Source organism: Oncorhynchus mykiss, chromosome 15, assembly GCF_057628025.1.
Source record: "Oncorhynchus mykiss isolate SJ-2025 chromosome 15, ASM5762802v1, whole genome shotgun sequence".
NCBI classification, from domain to species: Eukaryota; Metazoa; Chordata; class Actinopteri; order Salmoniformes; family Salmonidae; genus Oncorhynchus; species Oncorhynchus mykiss.
In genome coordinates, this window is record NC_143036.1 from 28,050,689 (window position 1) to 28,075,405 (window position 24,717).

The following is a 24,717-nucleotide window of genomic DNA, read 5'->3' on the forward strand; positions in this document are numbered from 1 at the left end:
GTGAAAAATACAGAAATGATGTGATCATGGTAAATATTATCCATCAATGAAAATGTGAAAACATGTCTCAAAAAGGACACCGGTCGTGGCTCGAGGTACATAGGCGCCATAAATTCACCTTCAATTGGGGAAACATAAGCACCACAACAACATGCACACGGACACTAGAGTATTTGAAAACGCTGTCATTGTGGTGAACTTTGACCTTGGCATGCAGTGAAAATACTCTATGTATTGGTACACCACCTGGCATCAACTCTGAGGCTGTCACTGTACGTTGAGGAGGAGGAGCGCATATTGAAGGGGTCCACTGACGGGTCAATCTGCAGGGCCTCAGCCAATCGCCTGTCAGGACAGACACACACAGGCAGACAAAAGGTCCAGAGATCAAAAGACAGGAGAAGGCTCTCAAGTTGACAGCACATTGGAGGAAACAAATCAAGTTGACAGCCAAAAGCTGTGCATTTTAAAATGTCACGAGAGCTACAAATAGTAACTGTGTGCGTGTGGAGTAGCAATGTAACAACTGACCTGTTCCTTTCCAGTGCAGCACACCCCTCATCACACTCCAACCTGAGCCAGAACACACATTCAAATAAGCAATATATGGCACGCTCATATTTAGTACAACGTGATTTACTGGAAGTGTTTTATGCTGTAAGTTTGGAATCAGGTTTGGTCCCATCTTACTTGGTGTGTTTCATCTCCTTCTTAGTGATAAGACCCATGTCTACAGTGTCACCGAGCTGCATGTCAGACAGCTTACTGGCCATGGCAATGGCTGCATACCTACAGAACAGGGACACACATCTAGTTACGACACACGCGGTCAAGTTCTGAAAAGATCGTGAGGGAATAAGCGCAAACTGGTTTAGAGCACGCCTTCAGATAGATCTAGAAACCATTGATTCTACTGTAGAAGAACCCATGCACACCAACCTCTGATGGGCACTGGCTGCTTCCGTGCACACCACAGTTTCCTTTCTCCGACCGCAGTCGCACTGTAGCGCCACCTGTGGGATAGAGGTGGAAACTGACAAAAGCTGGCCACAAGAAGACTTCTGCTGCAGTCCAACAATGCTGCCTGCGTTCCATCTCCGTGTCTGTTCCATGTGCCCAGTATTTGAAGAGTTACGGTCTTTGTTTACTGTCACAATGTCACCCTAGATGTAGTGCAGTCTCTAAGGCACAGGGTTAACACATATTTCATTTAGCCTTGATTTAAAAATCACTCGAGTCACTTGGGTGAACATCTCGTTTTTTTGTACCTTGGCAGTGCAGGTGCTGCCCGGGCAGCTGGTGCCCTTGTGGCAAGGGGCGTTGCAGGGGTGGCCACAGTTGGGCCGGGGAAGCAGGCAGGGCTGGCGGCAGACGCCCTCGGCCAGACACTCGGCCCGGTGACAGATGCGGCGGCAGCGGTGGAGATCACACAGCAGAACCTTGTTGCAGGCCAGGCCACAGGAGATGTCCTGAAGGTGGCACGGGATGTTGCTCCTTCGCTGCGGGGGGGGGGGGGGGACGGCTTTAGTGGACGGGTCGTGACTATGGGCGAGTCCCAAATGGCACCCGATATCGTGCACTACTTTTGACCAGGGCCAGTAGGGAACAGGGTTCCATTTGGGACGCACCGTATGCCTTTAAAAAGAGGCGCAGGTTTGAAGGTTAGGTAGAGGCGGCTAACATCAGCGACGTTACCTCATGCTTTCCCATGCACCACTTCTGAGTGAGGTAGGTACAGGGTGGGCACTTCTCCTCACTGTGGCAGTTGTGGAACACTGAGGACAAAGAAAAAGTATGAGACCATGAGGAATATACATTTGCAGACGGTTTTGTCAGAGACGGTAAAATAGATGTCAAGATTCCTAAATGTACATATATATTTCTGCTCTCCAATAAAGCATATTTGAAACTAAGTGAAAAAGCAGTAGTCCCTACTGCAAGGTTTTACCTGGGTGGTCACACTCGTGCCTCCTGGTACACGGGTTCTTACACTCTGGGGGCTTGGTGCCACAGGCGATGGGGGGGAACAGGACACTCACCCCACAGTGGCACGCCAGCTCATCAAAACCTACACACATGAAACAGGCAGAGACTCAGAGGGACGTGGCCTATGAGAACCGACTGTATGTCTGGGGTGAGACTTTGCGAATGAGGCCATGCGATCTCAATGATCGAGCAATAACGTACCGTATCACGCCAACTAAACACATGTTGGATGTTAACAGGATACTACAGTAAGTGTACATTTGACCCTAAGTGGAAGTTAAGAATCGCCCCCAACAGTCCGCTGGTATAGCAAATGGCTTTCTAGGAAGTGCACTAGACTAAAGATAAGATGAGGCACATTTGAACTACAAAGAATCCCAAAGCCCGGGTAAAATGTGTCAATTGACTGGCATCTGTGCTGCATCTGCTGGCATGTGAACATCTGTGTTGGCAGTGCCACTGGGACCTCTGATTGGAACTCACTGGTTTGCCAGCAGGGTTGGCAGTTCCCACGGTGACAGAGCTCTTGGCAGCGGTGGAGGCCACAGTTGAGCTTGTAGCCACAGATCAGAGAGCACTTGTGTTCCGCGCCCTAGGGGGAGGGGGGACATACTGTATGTCAGTGTGACAAGTTAGATAGTAGGTAGGGGAGGCAGTGCCTTCGGAAAGTATTCCGACCATTGACTTTCTCCATAATTTGTTATGTTACAGTCTTATTCGAAAATGTATTAAATTGTTCATTTTTCACATCAAACTACACACAATACCTAATAATGACAAAGCAAAAACAGGTTTTTAGAAAAATGTTGATTTATACAAAAAAAATAAACTGAAATATAACATTTACATAAGTATTCAGATCCTTTACTCAGTTCTTTGCTGAAGCACCTTTGGCAGCGATTACAGCATCGAGCCTTCTTGGGTATGACGCAACAAGCTTGGCACATCTGTATTTTGGGAGTTTCTCCCATTCTTCCCTGCAGATCCTCTCAAGCTCTGGCAGGTTGGATGGGAAGCGTTGCTGCACAGCAATTTTCAGGTCTCTCCAGAGATGTTTGATCGGGTTCAAGTCCGGGCTCTGTCTGGGCCACTCATGGACATTCAGACTCATCCCGAAGCCACTCCTGTGTTGTCTTGGCTGTGTGCTTAGGGTCGTTGTCCTGTTGGAATGTGAACCTTTCATCCCAGTCTGAGGTCCTGAGCGCTCTGGAGCAGATTTTCATCAAGGTCTGTTTATCTTTGCCTCGATTCTGACTAGTCTCCTAGTCTCTGCCGCTGAAAAACATTCCCACAGCATGATGCTACCACCACGCTTCACCGTGGGGATGGTGCCAGGTTTCCTCCAGACATGACGCTTGGCATTCAGGCCAGAGTTCAATCTTGGTTTCACCAAACCAGAGAATTTTGTTTCTCATGGTCAGAGAGTCTTTAGGTTCCTTTTAGCAAACTCCAACCGGACTGTCATGTGCCTTTTACTGAGGAGTGACTTCCATCTGGCCACTCTACCATAAAGGCCTGATTGGTGGAGTGCTGCAGAGATGGTTTTCCTTCTAGAAGGTTCTCCCATCTCCACAGAGGAACTCTAGAGCTCTGTCAGAGTGACCATCAGGTTCTTGGACACCTCCCCTCCTCCAATTGCTTAGTTTAACCGGACAGCCAGCTCTAGGAAGAGTCTAGGTGATTCCAAACTTCTTCCATTTAAGAATGATGGAGGCCACTGTGTTCTTGAGGACCTTCAATGCTGCAGATATCTTTTGGTGTCCTTCCCCAGATCTGTGCCTCCACACAATCCTGTCTCAGAGCTCCACGGACAATTCCTTCAACCTCATGCTTTGTTTTTGCTCTGAAATGTACTGTCAACTGTCGGACCTTATATAGACAGGTGTGTGCCTTTCCAAATCATGTCCAATCAATGGAATTTACCACAGGTGGACTATAATCAAGTTGTAGAAACATCAAGGATGATCAATGGAAACAGGATGCACCTGAGCTCAATTTCAAGTCTCATAGCAAAAGGTCTGAATACATATGTAAATAAGGTATCTGTTTTTTTTCTCTTCCTAATACATTTGCAAACATTTCTAAAAACCTGTTTTCGCTTTCTCATTATAGAGAATTGTGCGTAGATTGCTGAGGATTTTTTATTTTTTTAAAGCAATTTTAAAATAAGGCTGTAACGTAACAAAAAAAAAGTCAAGGGGTCTGAATACTTTCCAAAGGCAATGTATGTCAGTGATTCACCAGTTCAGCTAATTAGAGTATGACTTGTGGCTTTACCTAATGACTGTGCCCTTTCATAACTGGGTGACACACGCACGAGCGTGCCGCACGCACACGCCTTTTGGTTACTCACCACACAGCACAGCTCGCCACATTTGTGTCGGCCACAGGAGCGTTTTTTGAGGCAGCGCTTCTCACAAGTAAAAATCAGTCCATCTAGAATTAGGAGGAAAGGAAAGAGACTTAAGAGAAGAGTAAAGTACAGGACAGATCTACTTTAACTAAGTACAGTAGCAACACCACCTCAAAGAACAATCAAAATATCACCTTCATTCTGGATGACTGCACAGGGAACATCCTGAAAAAAAAAAGGTCTTCAGTGGTGCCCTTTGGTACAACAGAACTCCACCTCCATTTACAACGGTGTGCAGTCTATACAGAACATTGCATTTGAAGAGTTTTACTCAAGATACAAAAAAAAACAAAAAAACACCACCATAGGTATACAGTACTTTTTTTCGAAAACTAACCTTGGTCTTCGAGCCGCATTTGCATTTGATGGTGGAGGTGAGCGAGCAGGGACCGCAGCTTCCCTCATGGCACAGCTTCTCACAGATGTGGATGGTCTCTGGAATGACGGGGAAAACAAGTCAACACATTTGATATGCCATAGAGAGGTTATACATGAGGACACAGTGTCTTGTGTTACCGCTGGAGCCGCAGGGCAGAGGCTTGCTGCAGGTCTTGCCACAGGAGGGGATGGGGTCGGAGCAGCTGCGGCGTTCGGGGTAGCCCAGCTCCAGGAGCTTGGCCAGGGCCGTCTGCCCACAGGGGCAGCTCCTTACTAGCCTGGGGGAGCGTGGGCACAGCTTGCACGGCCCAGGGTGGCACACCTGCTCACAGCGGTGGGCCTCACAGTCCAACATCCTAGGATAGGGTGGAGGGGGGAGACGTATCACAAATGAATGTATGAATAAGATACAATCTATCTATATCTAGAATATTATTCTTACAGGAGAAAAGTTGTTTCCTAGTAATCTCAAGCTGCTGGTTTGAACTTACTTGCCACATGCTTTCTGACAGCAGAAGTGACCTGAGCCATCAAAGCGGTCTTTATCCGTCCCACAGAGTACCTCCCGAGACACAACACCGCAGTAGCACACTGCGACAGCAGGAAAGAACCGATGAGACAAAACAGAACGCATCAGAGTGAAATCCATCACATTGGCTAAAACCATGAGCCATCATTACTCATCACAAATTCCTCATTGTCAAGGAATGCCATTTTAACTGTTAAGGACAGAAATGTTTTTGGTCAGATCACATGGTCAGGGAGAACTCCTGACCCAGAAAAAAGACCTATTGGGAGTGAGTAGCTCACCCTGCTTGACCTGTAGCGGGCAAGGCTGGCACAGTCCGCTGTGGCACACCTGGGTACAGGTGTGTTCGGAACAGTTGAGGGTGGCGCCACACTGCTTGTCACAGTGGATGGCAGTGGCCTGGCCACACCGCATTGGCTGACTGCAGAGAGAAGTATGGAGGTATTTTACCGTGAGTGGAGGCGGGCTCAGGGTTTCTTATACCCGAGTAAGTGACAGGGACATCAAATCAAAATCAAATCAATTTATATAGCCCTTCTTACATCAGCTGATATCTCAAAGTGCTATACAGAAACCCAGCCTAAAACCACAAACAGCAAGCAATGCAGATGTAGAAGCACGGTGGCTAGGAAAAACTCCCTAGAAAGGCAGGAACCTAGGAAGAAACCTAGAGAGGAATCAGGAGTATATTTGGCAGCCTAAGCAAAGGCGTGTAAATTAACAGTGGGTTATTATTGTAGAAATGATAAACGGACCTACACATTCTCAAATAACTGACCTTTTTCTGGCCCGCAAATACGACCCTCTGCTGAATTTGGAAATCCTGATTAGGCACTCGAGACAAAATTATTGCCCACCTCTTCCATATATAGTGCACTAACTATGACCAAAACCCTTTGGGCATCATGTAGGGAAAAGGGTGCCGTTTGGGACTCAGACATTAGGTCAGGAGGATATACAGTACCTGGTTCTTCCGCAGGTGCATGCTTTGGTGACAGAAGCAGGACACTGGGGACAAGGTCCTGGGTGACACAAACTGGTGAGACACAACCAAGGATGTAAATTAACATTTTTCCATTTGTAGCAGTGATACTCCCAACATACAAACATTTAGAAGCACCAGAAAATACACTGCTCAAAAAAATATAGGGAACACTTAAACAACACAATGTAACTCCAAGTCAATCACACTTCTGTGAAATCAAACTGTCCACTTAGGAAGCAACACTGACTGACAATACATTTCACATGCTGTTGTGCAAATGGAATAGACAACAGGTGGAAATTATAGGCAATTAGCAAGACACCCCCAATAAAGGAGTGGTTTTGCAAGTGGTGACCATAGACCACTTCTCAGTTCCTATGCTTCCTGGCTGATGTTTTGGTCACTTTTGAATGCTGGCGGTGCTTTCAATCTAGTGGAAGCATGAGACGGAGTCTACAACCCAAACAAGTGACTCAGGTAGTGCAGCTCATCCAGGATGGCACATCAATGCGAGCTGTGGCAAGAAGGTTTGCGGAGTTTGTCAGCGTAGTGTCCAGAGCATGGAGGCGCTACCAGGAGACAGGCCAGTACATCAGGAGACGTGGAGGAGGCCATAGGAGGGCAACAACCCAGCAGCAGGACCACTACCTCCGCCTTTGTGCAAGGAGGAGCAGGATGCGCACTGCCAGAGCCCTGCAAAATGACCTCCAGCAGGCCACAAATGTGCATGTGTCTGCTCAAACGGTCAGAAACAGAGTCCATGAGGGTGGTATGAGGGCCCGACGTCCACAGGTGGGGGTTGTGCTACTGCTCAACACCGTGCAGGACGTTTGGCATTTTACCAGAGAACACCAAGATTGGCAAATTCGCCACTGGCGCCCTGTGCTCTTCACAGATGAAAGCAGGTTCACACTGAGCACGTGACAGACGTGAGAGTCTGGAAACGCCGTGGAGAACGTTCTGCTGCCTGCAACATCCTCCAGCATGACCGGTTTGGCAGTGGGTCAGTCATGGTGTGGGGTGGCATTTCTTTGGGGGGCCGCACAGCCCTCCATGTGCTCACCAGAGGTAGCCTGACTGCCATTAGGTACCAAGATGAGATCCTCAGACCCCTTGTGAGACCATATGCTGGTGCGGTTGGCCCTGGGTTCCTCCTAATGCAAGACAATGCTAGACCTCATGTGGCTGGAGTGTGTCAGCAGTTCCTGCAAGAGGAAGGCATTGATGCTATGAACGGGCAAGCCTGTTCCCCAGACCTGAATCCAATTGACCACATCTGGGACATCATGTCTCGCACTACCACCAACGCCACGTTGCACCACAGACTGTCCAGGAGTTGGCGGATGCTTTAGTCCAGGTCTGGGAGGAGATCCCTCAGGAGACCATCCGCCACCTCATCAGGAGCATGCCCAGGCGTTGTAGGGAGGTCATACAGGCACGTGGAGGCCACACACACTACTGAGTCTCATTTTGACTTGTTTTAAGGACATTACATCAAAGTTGGATCAGCCTGTAGTGTGGTTTTCCACTTTAATTTTGAGTGTAACTCAAAATCCAGACCTCCATGGGTTGATACATTTGATTTCCATGGATAATTTTTGTGTAATTTTGTTGTCAGCACATTCAACTATGTAAAGAAAAAAGTATTTAATTAGAATATTTCATTCATTCAGATCTATGATGTGTTATTTTCGTGTTCCCTTTATTTTTTTGAGCAGTGTATATTATTTTATTGATTGTGCAAGAACGTCAAATAAAAATACAAACGCAGAGACAGTATGAGAGGTCAAGAGAACGAGAGTCAATAGAGTACTAACGAACAATGGAAACTGTTTTCCCCCTGTAATAAGGAATTATTGATCAATGGTTCAGAGACATGGGAGGAATATGGTCTTCTGAAATAGGATACTTGTTATTTGGCCATTGGCTACTTTTATTGCAAGGAATTGTAATTGGTCAACCACAGGCTAGGGCTGGGTTATGAAACTACATACTGTCCCTTTGTTCTGGGGAGAGAATCACTGGAGAGCATCCCTGAGGACAGGGGAGAATGACCATCTACCTCCCCGTATGATTTGTCCTCTTTGAATAAAGCCATTTCCCTACTATTGATTTGCTTTGGCGTTTGTTATTGAAGAATAACAAATTGCTAACATTTGGTGCCGTGACCCGGATTAATTGGTCTCAACAACAAGAAAAACGTATCAACTGTGTTGATCCAGAAGAAAGAGAAAAGGCTGAGCGCAACCCACAAGGGAGTCAACTCTTAATCTCCTGATCGATGGCATAATTGCTGGGTGAGTCTAGACCAATATCATTTTAAAAGAACCAAAATCAGGTTAAAATAAGCACATGCAATAAGTGATATCTGATGTATAAGAGTTCAAGTCCTTTGTTCTATTACAGACTTCCTTTGTTCTCTCTGAAAAAGGTTTGAGGCCTGTGTCTTTGTTCTCTATTATAGGGGTTCAAGTCCTCTATTAAAAGGTAAAGTATTTTATTTTTGTGAAACCGTGTTGCATAGAAGTGAGTTGCTAGTTGAGTAGCAATTTTTACACGTGGTTAATAGAAGTCTTCAACAAGCTTTTTGAAGTGAACATAAGTTATGGGTAGCCAGGCCCTACAGAGACAAATGTGTTCTAGAAGGGGTTTGAGTCCTTAAAAAGGGGTTTTATACATTTATTTAACCTCAATAAAGAAACGTCCTCCCACTGTCAAACTGAGTTTATATTCAGCAAACTTAACATGTGCAAATATTTGTATGAACATAAGATTCAACAGACAAACTGAACAAGTTCCACAGACATGTGACTAACAGAAATGGAATGTGTCGTCCCAGAACAAAAGGGGGGTCAAAATCAAAAGTCAGTAAGTATCTGGTGTGGCCACCAGCTGCATTAAGTACTGCAGTGCATCTCCTCATGGACTGCACCAAATTTGCCAGTTCTTGCTGTGAGATGTTCTCACTCTTCCACCAAGGCACCTGCAAGTTCCCGGACATTGGCCCTAGCCCTCACCCTCCGATCCAACAGGTCCCAGACGTGCTCAATGGGATTGAGATCCGGGCTCTTCGGGCTATGGCAGAACACTGACATTCCTGTCTTGCAGGAAATCACGCACAGAACGAGCAGTATGGCTGGTGCATTGTCATGTTGGAGGGTCATGTCAGTATGAGCCTGCAGGAAGGGTACCACATCTTCCCTGTAACGCACAGCGTTGAGATTGCCTGCAATGACAACAAGCTCAGTCCGATGATGCTGTGACCATCATGGACTGGGAAGGTCTGACACTCCACCACCAAAAATCGGTCCCACTCCAGAGTACAGGCATCGGTGTAACGCTCATTCCTTCAACGATAAACGCCAATCCGACCATCACTCCTGGACACGACGAAGGCTAGTAACATCACTCCTGGAACTTTATTGAAGCTATATGTTAAAAACCTCCTAATGATTTATTCTGTACTTAGTTTGAAATGTTTCTTCGACCGGTAATATCACTTTTTGAAGTTGTCGTCTGATATAACGCTGACCAGAATTAGCGTTTGGATATGTATACCAAACGCTCTAACAAAAGAAGGTATTTGGACATAAATAACGGACATTTTCGAACAAAACAAACATTTATTGTGGACCTGGGATTCCTGGAGTGCTTTCTGATGTAGATCATCAAAGGTAAGGGAATATTTATCATGTAATTTCTTGTTTATGTGGACGCCATCTTTGCGGCTGTGGTGTTTTTAAATTGAGCACCGTCTCAGATTATTGCATGCATTTCTTTTTCCGTAAAGTTTTTTTTAAATCTGACAGTGGTTGCATTAAGGAGAGGTATATCTATAATTCCATGTGTATATTATCATCTAAATTTACTTTGAGTATTTCTGTTGAATGATGTGGCTATGCAAAATCACTTGATGTTTTTGGAACTAGTGAATCTAACGCGCCAATGTAAACTCAGATTTTTTTATATAAATATGAACTTTATCAAACAAAACATGCATGTATTGTGTAACATGAAGACCTATGAGTGTCATCTGATGAAGATAATTCAAGGTTAGTGATTCATTTTCTTTATTTCTGGTTTTTGTGAAGGCTATATTTTGCTGGAAAATGGCTGTGCTTATTGTGGTTTGGTGGAGACCTAACAATCGTTTGTAGTGCTTTCGCTTAAAAGCCTATTTGAAGTCAGACACTTTGGTGGGATTAACAATGAAAATAGATTTAAAATGATATAAGACACATGTATGTTTTAGGAATTGTAATTATGAGATTTTTGTGGTTTGAATTTTGGCGCCCACTATTTCACTGGTAGTTGTCATATCGATCCCGGTATTGCAGCCATAACAGGTTAAAACCCTTTACAATGAAGATGTGAGAAGTTATTTGGATTTTTACGAATTATCTTTGAAAGACCGGGTCCTGAAAAAGGAAAACTTTTTTGCTGAGTTTATATATATTTTGAGGTTAATATATAAACAGATACTATATAACTTTTGAAGTTAATATAATGCCATTGTTAAGTGACAAAACCACTCTGGAAAAGGGTCAAATAGCTCCTCCGGATGTGAGAATGAGAAATATTTTAAATTCAGTCTAGTGATATGAAGAACCATTTCAAAGTAGAGAAGTGTAGGCAAGAGATAAAGAAATATTCCGTCATTGTTGACAAAGATGGAATCTGTCTGATACACAAAAAGCATGGGGCAAAAATACAGAAAATATCTAATTCCCTGACAAAGGCACAATGGTCTTTAACTGTAATAGCCGAAGAAAGAGAACTGGATGAGATTTTTTTTTCTGGAGAATCATGACAGGACATTGCAGAGAGATAAAGAAAGTTTGAAAGCTCTTGGGTGAACACATCAAAACCTTGAAAGAAGAAATTCAACAATTACAGGCAAGGGTCGTAAAAACAGACTTGGCTCCAACATGTGGAGGACCATTTGTTTCTTCAATCCACCCTTAGGCTGAGTTGCGCAAGGATGATCGGGTTTCAAGCATCTGGTCAGCACTGCCTGGCTTTGGGTCAACAGAAACAGACAGCGGTGACGAACGATGTCTTAGGCCATCCAGAACACAGGCTGTAAAAGGTAGTAAAGAGAAACCTCCGGTGATAGCATTCACACATAAATCAGCATCTCCAAATCAGTTGGATGAAAGGTCAAATACTTTGGAACATCACGTAGAAGTGGATATGAAAACGTGGGACCATTTGAAGCATTATAAGAAACTCCACAATCTACATCCTTATGATGGGTTACAGTTACCAGCCTTTGTTTTGAACAACCGTGAACATGGTGTACATGAAGAAAAGGTTTATAGAGCTGTGGGTGGTGAACAGCAAGATGTGGCCGATGGATGGAGAGCCATACATGTTTTCTTTAAAGGTCTGACCAATGCAACCACCAAGTGGGGAGAGAGAACCAAATGTGTTCAAAAAAACGAAATAACCGTTTGTTGAATTTGAAGAAAAGTTTAGAGCAGAGGTGGTAACCTGACATGGAAGATGAAAATGACCCATTTAAAAAAAAAAAAAAATGATGTTAGAGTTGTACAGGTTCCGAGTGAAACCAACAACATTCAATCAGCAGAAGAGAAACCTGGTGTATGTCATTATTGCAGGTTTTCTGGTCACTGGCAACGAGAATGTCAGAAAAGGAAAAGTGAATTTGTGAGAAGTGGCCAGGGGAAGCAGGGTCCGTCTAAGGGAAAATGGAATCAAGACAACAGCCCCAATGACACAATGTTGATGCAGAAATTTAAAAAGCTCTCGTCTCAGCAGCAGAGTTTGCTGGATGCTGTGGAGGTAAACTAATGGACTCTCTCTTACGTCCCATCTGCTGTACATATGAAATCGGATGGAATATGTGTGAACATGATGGTTAACAACGTTGCAGTAGATTATTTTGAAGATTTGGGTGCTGAAGTCACTGTATTGCACATATCTTATGCAAAACATATGTTCTCAGTACACGGGCAAGAAGATGAGAACAACAGGAGTGGACGACGACGACATATGAAACAGACCAAACCATTATCAATTTCTATTGGGCCAATGAAGATTGATGCAGGGGTCATTTGAACAACCTGTTAGGCCTTGACTTTATTATGCAACTTGACTCCACATTGAACATTTCTGAAGGGAAGGTGACGTGGCAAATTAGACAACTGCAGGGATCTACAGTTCAGAACCATGCTATTTGGACTATGAAGAAAAATGAGTGTGGAACTCTGGATACAGAACCACTGTGCTGGACAGGTGTTAACCCACCTTGCACAAAACAATATCCCCATTAGCAAGGAAGCTATGGACGCTAATAAAGTAGTGATTAAAGAACTATGGGACATGGGTATAGCTGAAAAGACACCATATAATCCAGCTACTCTGATGTATCCTACAGATACCACATTACTTGGACACGACTGTTAATAAGAGACGGTTTTGGATCAGCTCTCCGATGGGTTGATAGAGTCATCCGTTGGAAAACCCTGAGTTTCATCTTATACACAGATGGTTCAAGCATTGTGGAGGTGGGTGTGAGAGGCAGGCTTGGGCATGGGTAGTTACTACAATGGACCCATGTCACTACCAGGCACGTTAGATTTGAGAAAAGCAGACGTTCCCTTTATGGAGTGACAATGCTTAACTATTGCATATAACTCTAAAGCAGTAGGGGAAGCAGAAAGACAAGTAAAAGAGGTGTGGGGAATAACTACCAAGGTGGGACATGACGTAGTGCCAGGACAGTGGGTGATGGTAAAAACTATGTAAGAGACACATTAAGGCCAAAATGGGAAGGCCCTTATAAAGTTTTGCTCATAACGAGGTCAGCAGTAACAGTCCAGGGAAAATCACAGCGGATACACTTTACTCGTTGCAAGGTTGTCCATTTTGATGACAAAGCGGAGCCTGGAGAATAAAGAACTGCTTGATAAGCAATCTGGGGCCAATCCCGGGTGAAGAAGCATAGTAAAATGATCAGAAACTGATAAGCTTCTATGTTGTACACCGCAGTAATCATATTAGGGATATCTTGGTGAAATGTCCAACATTTTCTTGAAAATTGGGACATGCTTACTTAGGGAAATCTGTGAAATATATTTTTTTTCTGGAAAACAGGACATGTTACTTCACTTTTTGTTTCCTTCATTACAGATAAGAATCTAGTGTCTTCGGTTCAAGGACTGTACCTGAAATGATACAAGATCACCGGTGAAGTGCAGCCAGTGGAACGGAAGAAGAATTCCTCACGACCGGCAGAACATCATATTTAATAGTTATCTATGTGGGACTGATACCAGTGTGGAAGAGCTTGTCACTTAAAGGACTTGATGAATGATTACCTTGTCAATAGTACAATTGAATATTGTCTTTTTTGTGTGAGTTTCCTCCTAATACAGGATGTGGTAGGAATCGGGACATCATCATTATACCCGTTAATACCTATTTTCTTTCATTTTGTTTGAAGTCTGTACTTGCTGTTACAATAAGAAATAAATGTGCCCTTTGTGTTTTATAGAAATGCAAGGTGTTTAATGTGAATGACTTCACGCTTACTACTAATGTTTTCTTATACTGCCTATTTTTTCATGTTTTTCACATTTTTAAAAAATGTTCTAGGGGGGAGTGTAGGATAGGATACTTTGGCCATTATTTATTATTTGGCCATTGGCTAGTTTTATTGCAAGGAATCCTAATTGGTCAACCACAGGCTAGGGCTGGGTTATGAAACTACATGCTGTCCCTTTGTTCTGGGGAGAGAATCACTGGAGAGCATCCCTGAGGACAGGGGAGAATGACCATCTACCTCCCCGTATGATTTGTCCTCTTTGAATAAAGCCATTTCCCTACTATTGATTTGCTTTGGCGTTTGTGTTATTGAAGAATAGCAAATTGTAACAATTGAGATCGTCTATTGGGTCTATAAATTCTAGATAGTGCACTTCTGATGCACATTTTGTGCCCTAAAACTATTAAGTAACCCTGTAATTACATTTGTTTATTATAAAAAGCTTAATACATGTCATTGAAATTGCAGTCATTTGTGGAATATTAGGTTTCTACATTGTGTAAAATCACAATTTTCCTATCGAGACGCATTAGTGACACTTGTACACTTTCTTAAGAACATCAAGTTTGTGAGTGATGACATGAAGGAGACATTCATTAGTATAATCATTGATCTTCTTAAGAAAATTATCCTTTGTTTCTGTGCCCCTCAAATGTTCCGATATAGCCTACTAGTAAATTTACCAGGTTGCTAGCTAGCTAATGAGGTAACATGACTGAACAAGGTGTAAACAGCCACAGAGTTGTTTTAGAATGACCCGCGACATGGTTTTTGAACGTAAAATGAACGTAAAATGCAGCCCATAGGAAGAAAAAAAAAATTTCCCCAGGAAAAAGGGTAATATCTTTTGATCTATTTGGGCTAGAAACGTTTCCGCTGTAGTAATGGTAGAACCATGATGCTAACAAATATATGCGCTCTAGGACACTCGGAAACAACGGTAGAGCAAAGCCTAGTCATTACAACAATTTATCTGGGTGATTTGTTTTCTAGGCACTGGTGCACCCAAGCAAAAATATTTAGGAGCATATGCAACCAAAATTGTGTCCAGGGCTCGAAAGTGCAACAACCACAGGGGACACAATCAAGACAACCACTTCATGTTGTAGAACAGCAGATTGTTATGTGGTGGTGGGTTATGCATGTGTTGGGTTGTGGCTCACATGTTACAGGGGTGCTTGCAGTCTGCTCCGCTCCTCTTCTTCCCACACATGTCTCCACAGCTGTGTGGGATCTCACTACGCTGGAACTCTGGGTTGGTCGCTTTGCCTGTCAATCATGGCAGAATAATTAAACAGTACAGGGAACTAACTCCAGAAATCAGGACAAGGACATTGATTCCTACTACTTGTTTATGTGACCTTTACTTTACCAGGTTAGTGTCATTGAGATTAATAATTATCTCTAATACACAAAGCATCTCAAAGAGAGCGAAAGACTAGGGATGCACGACAGGGTAGGAATAATGGCTAAAATTGGCTATTAGCTAATCCCTTACCACAGAAGCACTTGTAGACGTTCGGGGGTTGGAAGACAACATTCTGACAGGCCGGACACCGCCACCCATCATTTGTTTCTGCAAGTGAGAGCAAAGTTTGCATATCACATAGACCAATTTACAAAGCACTTCATCAGCTAAATGGTGAGTCACAATATATCTTAGATTGTAAGGTTGTACTCTAAGTTGTAAAGGACCTCCGCCACCCGAGCCACAGTCTGTTCACACACTGCTATCATCTATCCTGGCAGCCTCCCCCGCACCTCTCTGATTCAGAGGGGTTGGGTTAAATGCGGAAGACACATATCAGTTGAACGTATTCAGTTGTACAACTAACTAGGTATCCCCCTTCCCTTTCCTGGGGCGGCAGGTAGCCTAGTGGTTAGATGGTTGGACTAGTAACTGAAAAGGTTGAAAGAACGAATCCCCAAGTTGACAAGGTAAAAATCTGTCTTTCTGCCCCTGAACAAGGCAGTTAACCCACTGTTCCTAGGCCGTCATTGAAAATAAGTGGTTCTTAACTGACTTGCCTAGTTAAATAAAAGGTCAAATTAAAAATAAATTAAATGTTATGTCACATGCGCCAAATACCAAAGGGGTAGTAGACCTTACAGTGAAATGCTTACTTACAAGCCTTTAACCAACAACGCAGTTAAGAAAAAAAGGTGTTTGATCTTATGAGTAAATACTGTAAGTTAAAACTGTTTTTTTTTTAAACTACTAATTTGATGGTTGCAGCAATCAATTGGCCCATTAACAATCACCCATATTAGCAAATGTATTTCATTTGAAGCTTCACATTTTTCTGGTATAGGCTACTTGTCATAATGAACGTTCTCAGCAAAATGCCTGCGATAAGTGATCGTGTTGATAACTTTCGGTTTATCGTCCAAGCTCCACGAGACTGAAAAACAGCTTCTATCTCCAGGCCATCATACCGTTGAACAGCCATCACTAGACAGCTAACAGTCCGGTACTCTGCCCTGAACCTTGAGATTAATTCCCCATGTATTTAGAGTCATTGAACGCTGGTCACCTCATTCTGTTTTATATACTTTTGTTTACTCATCATGCATGTATATACTGTATTCTCAACATAGCTCATCCTAATATACCTACTGCTGTACATACCATCTTCCTTCCAAATTATATACTGTCTAAACACACCATGTTTTTATATTCTGGATTCTGACATGCTCACACTAATATCTACTCTTTATTGGTAATTGGACTTGTTCTGTGATTTCTTGTTTAGATTTTGTATTATTTGCGAGACATTTTACTGCACTGTTGGCGCTACTAACATAAGCATTTTGCTGCACCTGCTAGAATGCCTGCAAATCAGTGTAACCGACCAGTAAACGTTTATTAGATTTCTAGTACAGTAGTAACATCTCATCTCTGCACATTAGCTGACACTGCATGTCACCAAGGGAGTACTCCAAGGCTTGATCCTATGCCCCACGCTCTTCTCAATTTTCAGCAACAACATAACTCAGGCAGTAAGAAGCTCTCTCATCCATTTATCTGCAGATGATACAGTCTTATACTCAGCTGGCCACTCCCCTAATTTTGTGTTAAATTCTCAATAACAAAGCTTTCTTAGTGTCCAACAAACTTTCTCTGCCCTTAACCTAGTTCTGAACACCTCCAAAACAAAGGTCATGTGGTTTGGTAAGAAGAATGCCTCTCTCCCCACATGTGTGATTACTACATCTGAGGGTTTAGAGCTTGAGGTAGTCACCTCATACAAGTACTTGGGAGTATGTCTAGACAGTACACTGTCCTTCACTCAGCAAATATCAAAGCTGCAGGCTAAGGTTAAATCTAGATTTGGTTTCCTCTACTGTAATCACTCCTCTTTCACCCCAGCTGCCAAACTAAACCCGATTCAGATGACCGACCCACCCACGCTAGATCACGGAGATGATCGGCAGGAAAGGGTGCTCTCGAGCAGTTCTTTCCTATTCAGCCATCACACTTGCCACCAATGCTCATTATAGGACACATCACTGCACTATATACACACTCCTCTGTAAACTGGCCATCTATGTATACTCTTGCAAGACCCACTAGTTGATGCTTATTTATAAAACCCTCTTAAGCATCACTCCCCCTATCTGAGATACCTACTGCAGCCCTCATCCTCCACATACAACACCTGTTCTGCCAGTCACATTCTGTTAAAGGTCCCCAAAGCGCACACATCCCTGGGTCGCTCCTCTTTTCAGTTTTCTGCAGCAAGCGACTGGAACGAGCTGCAACAAACACTCAAACTGGACAGTTTTATCTCCATTCAAAGACTCAATCATGGACACTCTTATTGACAGTTGTGGCAGCTTTGCATGATGTATTGTTGTCTCTACCTTCTTGCCCTTTGTGCTGTTGTCTGTGCCAATAATGTTTGTACCATGTTTCGTGCTGCTACCATGCTTTGCTGCTGCCATGCTGTTGTCATGCAGTGTTGTCATATGTTTTTTATTTAACTAGGTAAGTCAGTAAAGAATAAATTCTTATATACAATGACTGCCTACTCCGGCCAAACCCCAACCCGGACAGCGCTGGGCCAATTGTGCGCCGCCCTATGGGACTCCCAATCACAGCCGGTTGTGATACAGCCTGGAATCGAACCAGGGTCTGTAGTGACGCCTCTAGCACAGATGTAGTGCCTTAGACCACTGCGTCACCCATGCTGTGTTGTCTTCGTTCTCTCTTTATGTAGTGTTGTGTCGTCCTATATTTTTAATCCCCGGTCCCCGCAGGAGGCCTTCTTGTAGGCCGTCACTGTAAATAAGAATTTGTTCTTAATCGACTTGCCTAGTTAATTTTTGTAATACATTATTTTAAATATTTAAGATAAGGTCACTGGGGCCACATTTTTGCTACAGTGATATTGTAGCATCATCAATGTACAGCAGTACCATCTGTCGAGCAGAATTTGCATTCCTGTATTGTCTGTGTGGGGGAAGCATTGTGCCCATCTATGGAAGACTATTGTGTTGAAAGTCATGAATAAATGAAGAGCTGGAGGGACTGTTAGGCCTACCGTCTGCCTGGGAGGCTGGGGAGCGGGCCCACTTCTTGATGCAGTTGAGATGGAAGACGTGGAAGCAGCTGTGGCAGCTCCAGACTGGAGCCATGACTCTGATCACCTCACAGCACACCATGCACTCATACTTCTCCTCAGACAGCTGCTCGATCAGGCAACCTGGACAGATATGGAGGAGAGAGACAAGACCAAAAGCATGACATCTTCTCAAATGGATCCTATTCCCTATATAGTGCACTCTTTTGGACCAGGACCCATAGTAGTGCACTATGTAGGGAATAGGGTGCCATTTGGAACACACAACTAACATAACTACTTTCAGAACAAACTCATTCACATTTTCTATTGTTTTGTTTTTTTTTACTCTGGGACTTTTTGAAAAACTGTGAAACTTCGCCCTCTCACCTGTCTGAGTCTCCTTGCTCTTGTTGGGCACGTTGTCCCACCTCTTCTGTCCAGGCCTGTGGTCTGAGTTGAGTGTTCTCCTCTGGCCTCTGTCCTGTAGGGGGGTGCGTCTCGCCTGGCCTCTCCCCTGACTCCTCCAGCTGGGCTCCTCTTCAGTGCCAGAGCCCAGTTTATCACGATGGCCAGAGGGGATGTCTCTGGCTCCCCTCTCATGGTCCTTCTCCTGGGGATATTCTTTGATAGGCCCCTGGCGTCGCTTGGGCTCAGGGAATTTCTGTTGAGCGTCGACGTGGGGGTTCCTTTCTTCGGCTCTCCCTCCTTTTCGGCTTCTGGCCCCCATTTCTGATGGTGGGGTTTCTTCTCTGGGCTCAGCAGGGTCCCAGCCTCCTCCTCCTGTAGCGTGGCTGTCGTGGTTCTCCTGCTTTTCCAGAGAGTGAGGAGGTCCTTTCGCACTCCTCGCACCTCTCTCTTCTCTCCGCGGCTCCTGGCTGAACCGTCGGGGTTTTTCAGGGCGGGTGTCCTGGTGGTCTTCGTGGGCAGGCCCCACCTCTACACTCCAGCCGCCAGGGTCTCCTCGACGCCAGCTAGGCCCGTCTATGGGGGGTGTTCCAGGCCTGTAGCCACCACCACCACCCAGTCCATGGTGGCCCCTAGGTAAGCCAGGGGGGCCCGTGTCGACCCCAGGCCTGTTCCACCTTGGAGGCTGGCCCCTTGAGCCCCGGCCCCCTCCCCCACCACCTCCGTTAGCCCCTCTTCCTCCTCTTCCTCGACCCCTTGATACATCCTCTTGGTGGTAGGGAGGAGGATGGAAATTTACAGGGACCGTTGAATTGTCATGGACTTGAGATTGTTTGACCCCATGGTGAAAATGGCCTTGCTGCTGTTGCTGCGGTGCTGGGCCGTAATTATTAGAACCACTCCAGTTACGGTTGTGGCCCTCTCTGTTCCGACACCTCCTGGATTGCTGCTGGTTACATTTCTGTCGTGCTGAAGTCTCATCTGGATTCAAATCCAGAGAGTCTATGCATAAAAAAAGAAAAAAAAGCCTACTTGTTAGTGAGTGGCTTGGCATGAAAGTTGTGAAGCCGCATCATAACTACAGTGTAGACGCAGGCAAGACAGGCTTGACAAGTGACTCCAAAGACAACAATGTTGACTTGGGAGTCACGTGCCAAGGCTATGAGTATGACAGCTCTGAGTATGACAGACATTCTATTCAGGACGGCCTGGACTTTGACACGAGAGCACGTCATCGAGCTAAGTTGGCCTCACTATCATTACAGAGAATTAAGCAACAACGTTGGCTATTTGTTTGAGACGCTCACTGGCTGACTTTAGACGAGCAAGGCCAGAGCCATTGTTAAAAAAAAAAAAAAAATTGGGTAGCTGGCTGGCGCATGAGTCAACCAGTACTAGCCTAGATTATGTAGCTCGTCAGCTTCTCAGGCTAAAGTTCAATGAACATGCAGCTCACATAATGTGGTCACAGCAATGACTGTATATGAAATGGGCCACACTGGCAGAGTAGGGAAGGGAGCAGTGTATAAGCGATATATACAGCGGGGCAAAAAAGTATTTAGTCAGCCACCAATTGTGCAAGTTCTCCCACTTAAAAATATGAGAGATTTTCATCATAGGGACACTTCAACTATGACAGACAAAATGAGAAAAAAAAATTCCAGAAAATCACATTGTAGGATTTTTAATGAATTTATTTGCAAATTATGGTGGAAAATAAGTATTTGGTCACCTACAAACAAGCAAGATTTCTGGCTCTCACAGACCTGTAACTTCTTCTTTAAGAGGCTCCTCTGTCCTCCACTCATTACTTGTATTAATGGCACCTGTTTGAACTTGTTATCAGTATAAAAGACACCTGTCCACAACCTCAGTCACATTCCAAACTCCACTATGACCAAGACCAAAGAGCTGTCAAAGGACACCAGAAACAAAATTGTAGACCTGCACCAGGCTGGGAAGACTGAATCTGCAATAGGTAAGCAGCTTGGTTTGAAGAAATTAACTGTGGGAGCAATTATTAGGAAATGGAAGACATACAAGACCACTGATAATCTCCCTCGATCTGGGGCTCCACGCAAGATCTCACCCCGTGGGGTCAAAATTATCACAAGTGAGCGGTGAACGGTGAGCAAAAATCCCAGAACCACACGGGGGGACCTAGTGAATGACCTGCAGAGAGCTGGGACCAAAGTAACAAAGCCTACCATCAGCAAGGGCATTGAAGATGAAACGTGGCCGGGTCTTTCAGCATGACAATGATCCCAAACACACCGCCCAGGCAACGAAGGGGTGACTTCGTAAGAAGCATTTCAAGGTCCTGGAGTGGCCTAGCCAGTCTCCAGATCTCAAACCCATAGAAAATCTTTGGAGGGAGCTGAAAGTCCGTGTTGCCCAGCAACAGCCCCAAAATATCACTGCTCTAGAGGAGATCTGCATGGAGGAATGGGCCAAAATACCAGCAACAGTGTGTGAAAACCTTGAAGACTTACCCTTTGTTGGCAACGTTTTCTGTATATAACAAAGTATTGAGATAAACTTTTGTTATTGACCAAATACTTATTTTCCACCATAATTTGCAAATAAATTAATTAAAAATCCTACAATGTGATTCTGTATTTTTTGTAATTTTGTCTGTCATAGTTGAAGTGTACCTATGATGAAAATTACAGGCCTCTCATCTTTTTAAGTTGGAGAACTTGCACAATTGGTGGCTGACTAAATACTTTTTTGCCCCACTGTATTATTATTTATAGGAACTCTATATCTGAACTCTGGGCACAAGCTACCTAAACATTTTATCTACCCCGTCAAGAGGGGGCGAAAGGCTTGGGCCGGCCTAGGCCATTTATAGACGCTAAATAGAGTGTGCAAAGCTGTAATCAAGGCAAAGGGTGGCTTCTTTGAAGAATCTCAAATATATTTTGATTAACACTTTTCGTTACTACATGATTCCATGTGTTATTTAATAGTTGATGTCTTCACTATTATTCTACAATGTAGAAAATAGTAAAAAGAAAAGAAAAACCCTGAAATGAGTAGGTGTCCAAACTTTTGACTGGTACTGTAAGTGGACGCACATGGCATTTCGGGCAAATTTTATCAAATAAAAAGACTTTACACTGAGTGTACAAAAGATTAGGAACACCTGCTCTTTCCATGACAGACTGACCAGGTGAATGCTATGATCCCTTATTGATGCCACCTGTTAAATCCACTTCAATCAGTGTATATGAAGGGGAGGAGACAAGTTAAATAAGGATTTTTAAGCCTTGAGACAATTGAGATGGATTGTGTATGTGTGCCATTCAGAGGGTGAATGGGCAAGACAAAAGACTTAAGTGCCTTTGAACAAGGTATGGTAGTAGGTTCCAGGCGCCCCGGTTTGTGTCAAGGACTACAACGCTGCTCAACCACCTTCCTGTGTATCAAGGACGGTCCACCACCTAAAGAACATCGAGCCAACTTGACAACTGTGGGAAGCATTGGAGTCAATATGGGCCAGCATCCCTGTCGAACACTTTCAACACCTTGTTGAGTCCATGCCCCAATGAATTGAGGCGGAGGGCAAAATATTTTGAAGGTGTTCTAATGTTTTGTACACTCAGTGTATATCGGAGTTGTGGCTGTTGTCATAGAGAAAGATCAAGGACTTATCATGGGTATAATCCGTTTTAGCATGGACAATTCCACTGAGGGCTTCCACCACTTTAAAGTAGTCAACTGGGTGGGGATTCCTATGAGTTGAGAGTAATCAGCCAATGAAGACCATGTACTACTTTAAAATGGAGATCATTGGCACAGCCCACGCTACAATGGTGGAGATGAGTCCTATCTAGCTCTATGGCCTGTTGTTCACACACACATATCTGCCCTCTCATTGGCTCAAAATGGTCCAATAGACAATCCTTGTTATAGCTGAGAATCCTTGGGATAAGGAAGAATGCCTTGTTAAAGGTATACTCAGCAAAATGACATTGCCACGAGCATCACCGGAGATATTGGGATGAGCGCGATGCAAGACTTCGCTCACACACTGTTCACAGCGTGGTAGCCAGGGCACCGAAACAGTGGAGAAGTTGGGCCACGCATTTCAATGCTCCTAGTTGTTGAAATTGACCCACTATTCGGTTTACTTTCTTCATCCATGTCATGTCGCTGAGTCTACCTTTAATGCCTTGGGATCTCAAGGGCTAGAAGGGATTCAGCTTTTGTCAAATTAACGGCAAAAAATTATTTAGCATTTTAGCTAACCATAATTCTGTTTTCCTAACCTTAACCAAATTCTCCTAACCTGCTACAAAAAGTCAAATCTGACAAACACTGCATCCCATCGAGTCAAAACCATATCAAGGGCCTGCCGGCATTGCAAGTGAGTCACTGGGCTTGTTTCAGTGGTACGGCTGAAGCAACCAACTGCAGACAAAAGTCGAAGAGTGAAGTCGGGGGACGTGCATCTGACACGGATTTGATTTTCCAACAGCAAGGCTCAGTGCAGCATGGCAGTGTGCCATTGTTTATAAAAGTTTGTTATGTCGAAATAAACATGTCTCCAACCCCCATATCACACACTAAAAATAGGCTGTGTGTGTAGATTGTACCAATGACGGTAAGCAGAAAGTGCTTCTACAATAGAAGTCCCCGATCACACGAGTAGGCAATATCATGGCGACGTTGGCCCGCTAAACTTCTGCATAGAAACACGTGATCTGGTCTAACGGTCGTCTCGCGCATGTGCCTGCCGTCAAATCAAAGGCATTCCTTCGATATAAAGTAGTGACAGACGAGTAGTGTGTCTGAAGTGGAGGCAGTACAGGGCTTAGCATGTTTCTCGAGGAGGCTAAAAATAGATTTGGGCTTGAATATTTTCAGAAAGAGTCAGGTAATTAGTTAAGGGAGGAGAATGAGGGAAAGAGGGGAGGTTGAAAATACTGAGGGAGGCAGAGGATGGGTTTGAATCTGTTGGAGCTAGCAATAACAAGGGAGAGGGTATATCGAGGAGGGTTGATGTCAAGTTCAAACAGAGTGAGCCGGACTACAGTTTGAGTTCTGGAGGTGAAATGGAAGGGGTAGAAGGTGTTGTGAAGAGCTCAGAGCCCGAGCAATGCATTGATGGACGGTTATGATAAGACACATTTGGTCCAGAGGGAGTGAGATTTTTTTGAAGAGGGTGGAACCAGGCCTTTTGGCTGATCCATAGTTGTTTTCAGGTTGGGTGGAAAAGTTGGTGGGTGCTGTTGAGTCGGTGAAGGTAACCCGATGTGCACTTATGTTAGTGTTTCTTCAGATCAGAGGGAGCAGGCGCTCCATGCGACGCAACCTGGGCCAAGATCTGTTTCTCGCTTTGCTCATTAGGAACAGGGCACCATTGAAAGGAGTGATTTCTTTGGTAGCGTTAAGGAGCAGTTGGAAGATTCCTGGTGTCTGTGACACCCGTTGTTTGGTGCGATGCAGACCCGGTGGGTGAGCATGGTGAAACAGAGAAGCCCCTGTTAGTCCTTTTGAGTCAGTCTTAACCCGACATGGTCATGTTAGGATGTATCAGTTAACCTGTTAGAGCATTTGTGGCGAATGCGCTGTTTCAGGTTAAACGTTTATGGTCATGCCGCAACTGTGTGTAGGAGGGAGATTCCAAGATGTGGGAAGTGGGCATGGGTAGTTTCGGTGGAAAAAGTTGTGTGCTTCAACTTTAGGGGTGTCCATGTTGCTGGGGATCGGAAGTGTATGGTGCGAGAGAGGCAGGTTGAGTAGAGTCAGAGTAGTGCAGAAGGTGCTGTATGCTAAAACAGTGAATAAAGTAGAGGATAGGTCAAGGGTGAGATTCTGAGAGGATCCTTGTGAATGGTAGATCTGTGCCAGCATAGAGGGATACGTCAATGAATGATA

The 24,717-nt window shown here is 44.3% G+C and overlaps 1 protein-coding gene across 2 annotated transcripts in view; it reads right to left on the bottom strand.

Annotated features, from left to right (window-relative positions):
- The window catches only part of nfx1 (nuclear transcription factor, X-box binding 1), a 28,578-nt gene that overhangs the window by 2,390 nt on the left and 1,471 nt on the right, over positions 1 to 24,717 (bottom strand). The window contains exons 3-21 of one of the 2 annotated variants that reach the window (XR_016486632.1): positions 18,814 to 19,833; positions 18,406 to 18,567; positions 15,360 to 15,437; positions 15,025 to 15,130; positions 6,271 to 6,342; positions 5,588 to 5,727; positions 5,269 to 5,368; positions 4,916 to 5,133; positions 4,737 to 4,834; positions 4,534 to 4,564; positions 4,340 to 4,422; positions 2,470 to 2,578; positions 1,949 to 2,068; positions 1,629 to 1,775; positions 1,269 to 1,499; positions 940 to 1,013; positions 691 to 789; positions 532 to 573; positions 247 to 345 (exon numbers count right to left, since the gene is read on the bottom strand). Coding sequence is in view for 1 of the 2 variants with exons in the window: in XM_036944197.2 (XP_036800092.2) it covers positions 247 to 345; positions 532 to 573; positions 691 to 789; positions 940 to 1,013; positions 1,269 to 1,499; positions 1,696 to 1,775; positions 1,949 to 2,068; positions 2,470 to 2,578; positions 4,340 to 4,422; positions 4,534 to 4,564; positions 4,737 to 4,834; positions 4,916 to 5,133; positions 5,269 to 5,368; positions 5,588 to 5,727; positions 6,271 to 6,342; positions 15,025 to 15,130; positions 15,360 to 15,437; positions 18,406 to 18,567; positions 18,814 to 19,833 (2,962 nt within the window). In the remaining variant the exon portion in view is untranslated. The remainder of the gene's footprint in view (positions 1 to 246; positions 346 to 531; positions 574 to 690; positions 790 to 939; positions 1,014 to 1,268; positions 1,500 to 1,628; positions 1,776 to 1,948; positions 2,069 to 2,469; positions 2,579 to 4,339; positions 4,423 to 4,533; positions 4,565 to 4,736; positions 4,835 to 4,915; positions 5,134 to 5,268; positions 5,369 to 5,587; positions 5,728 to 6,270; positions 6,343 to 15,024; positions 15,131 to 15,359; positions 15,438 to 18,405; positions 18,568 to 18,813; positions 19,834 to 24,717) is intronic. The other variant, XM_036944197.2, reaches the window with a different exon arrangement.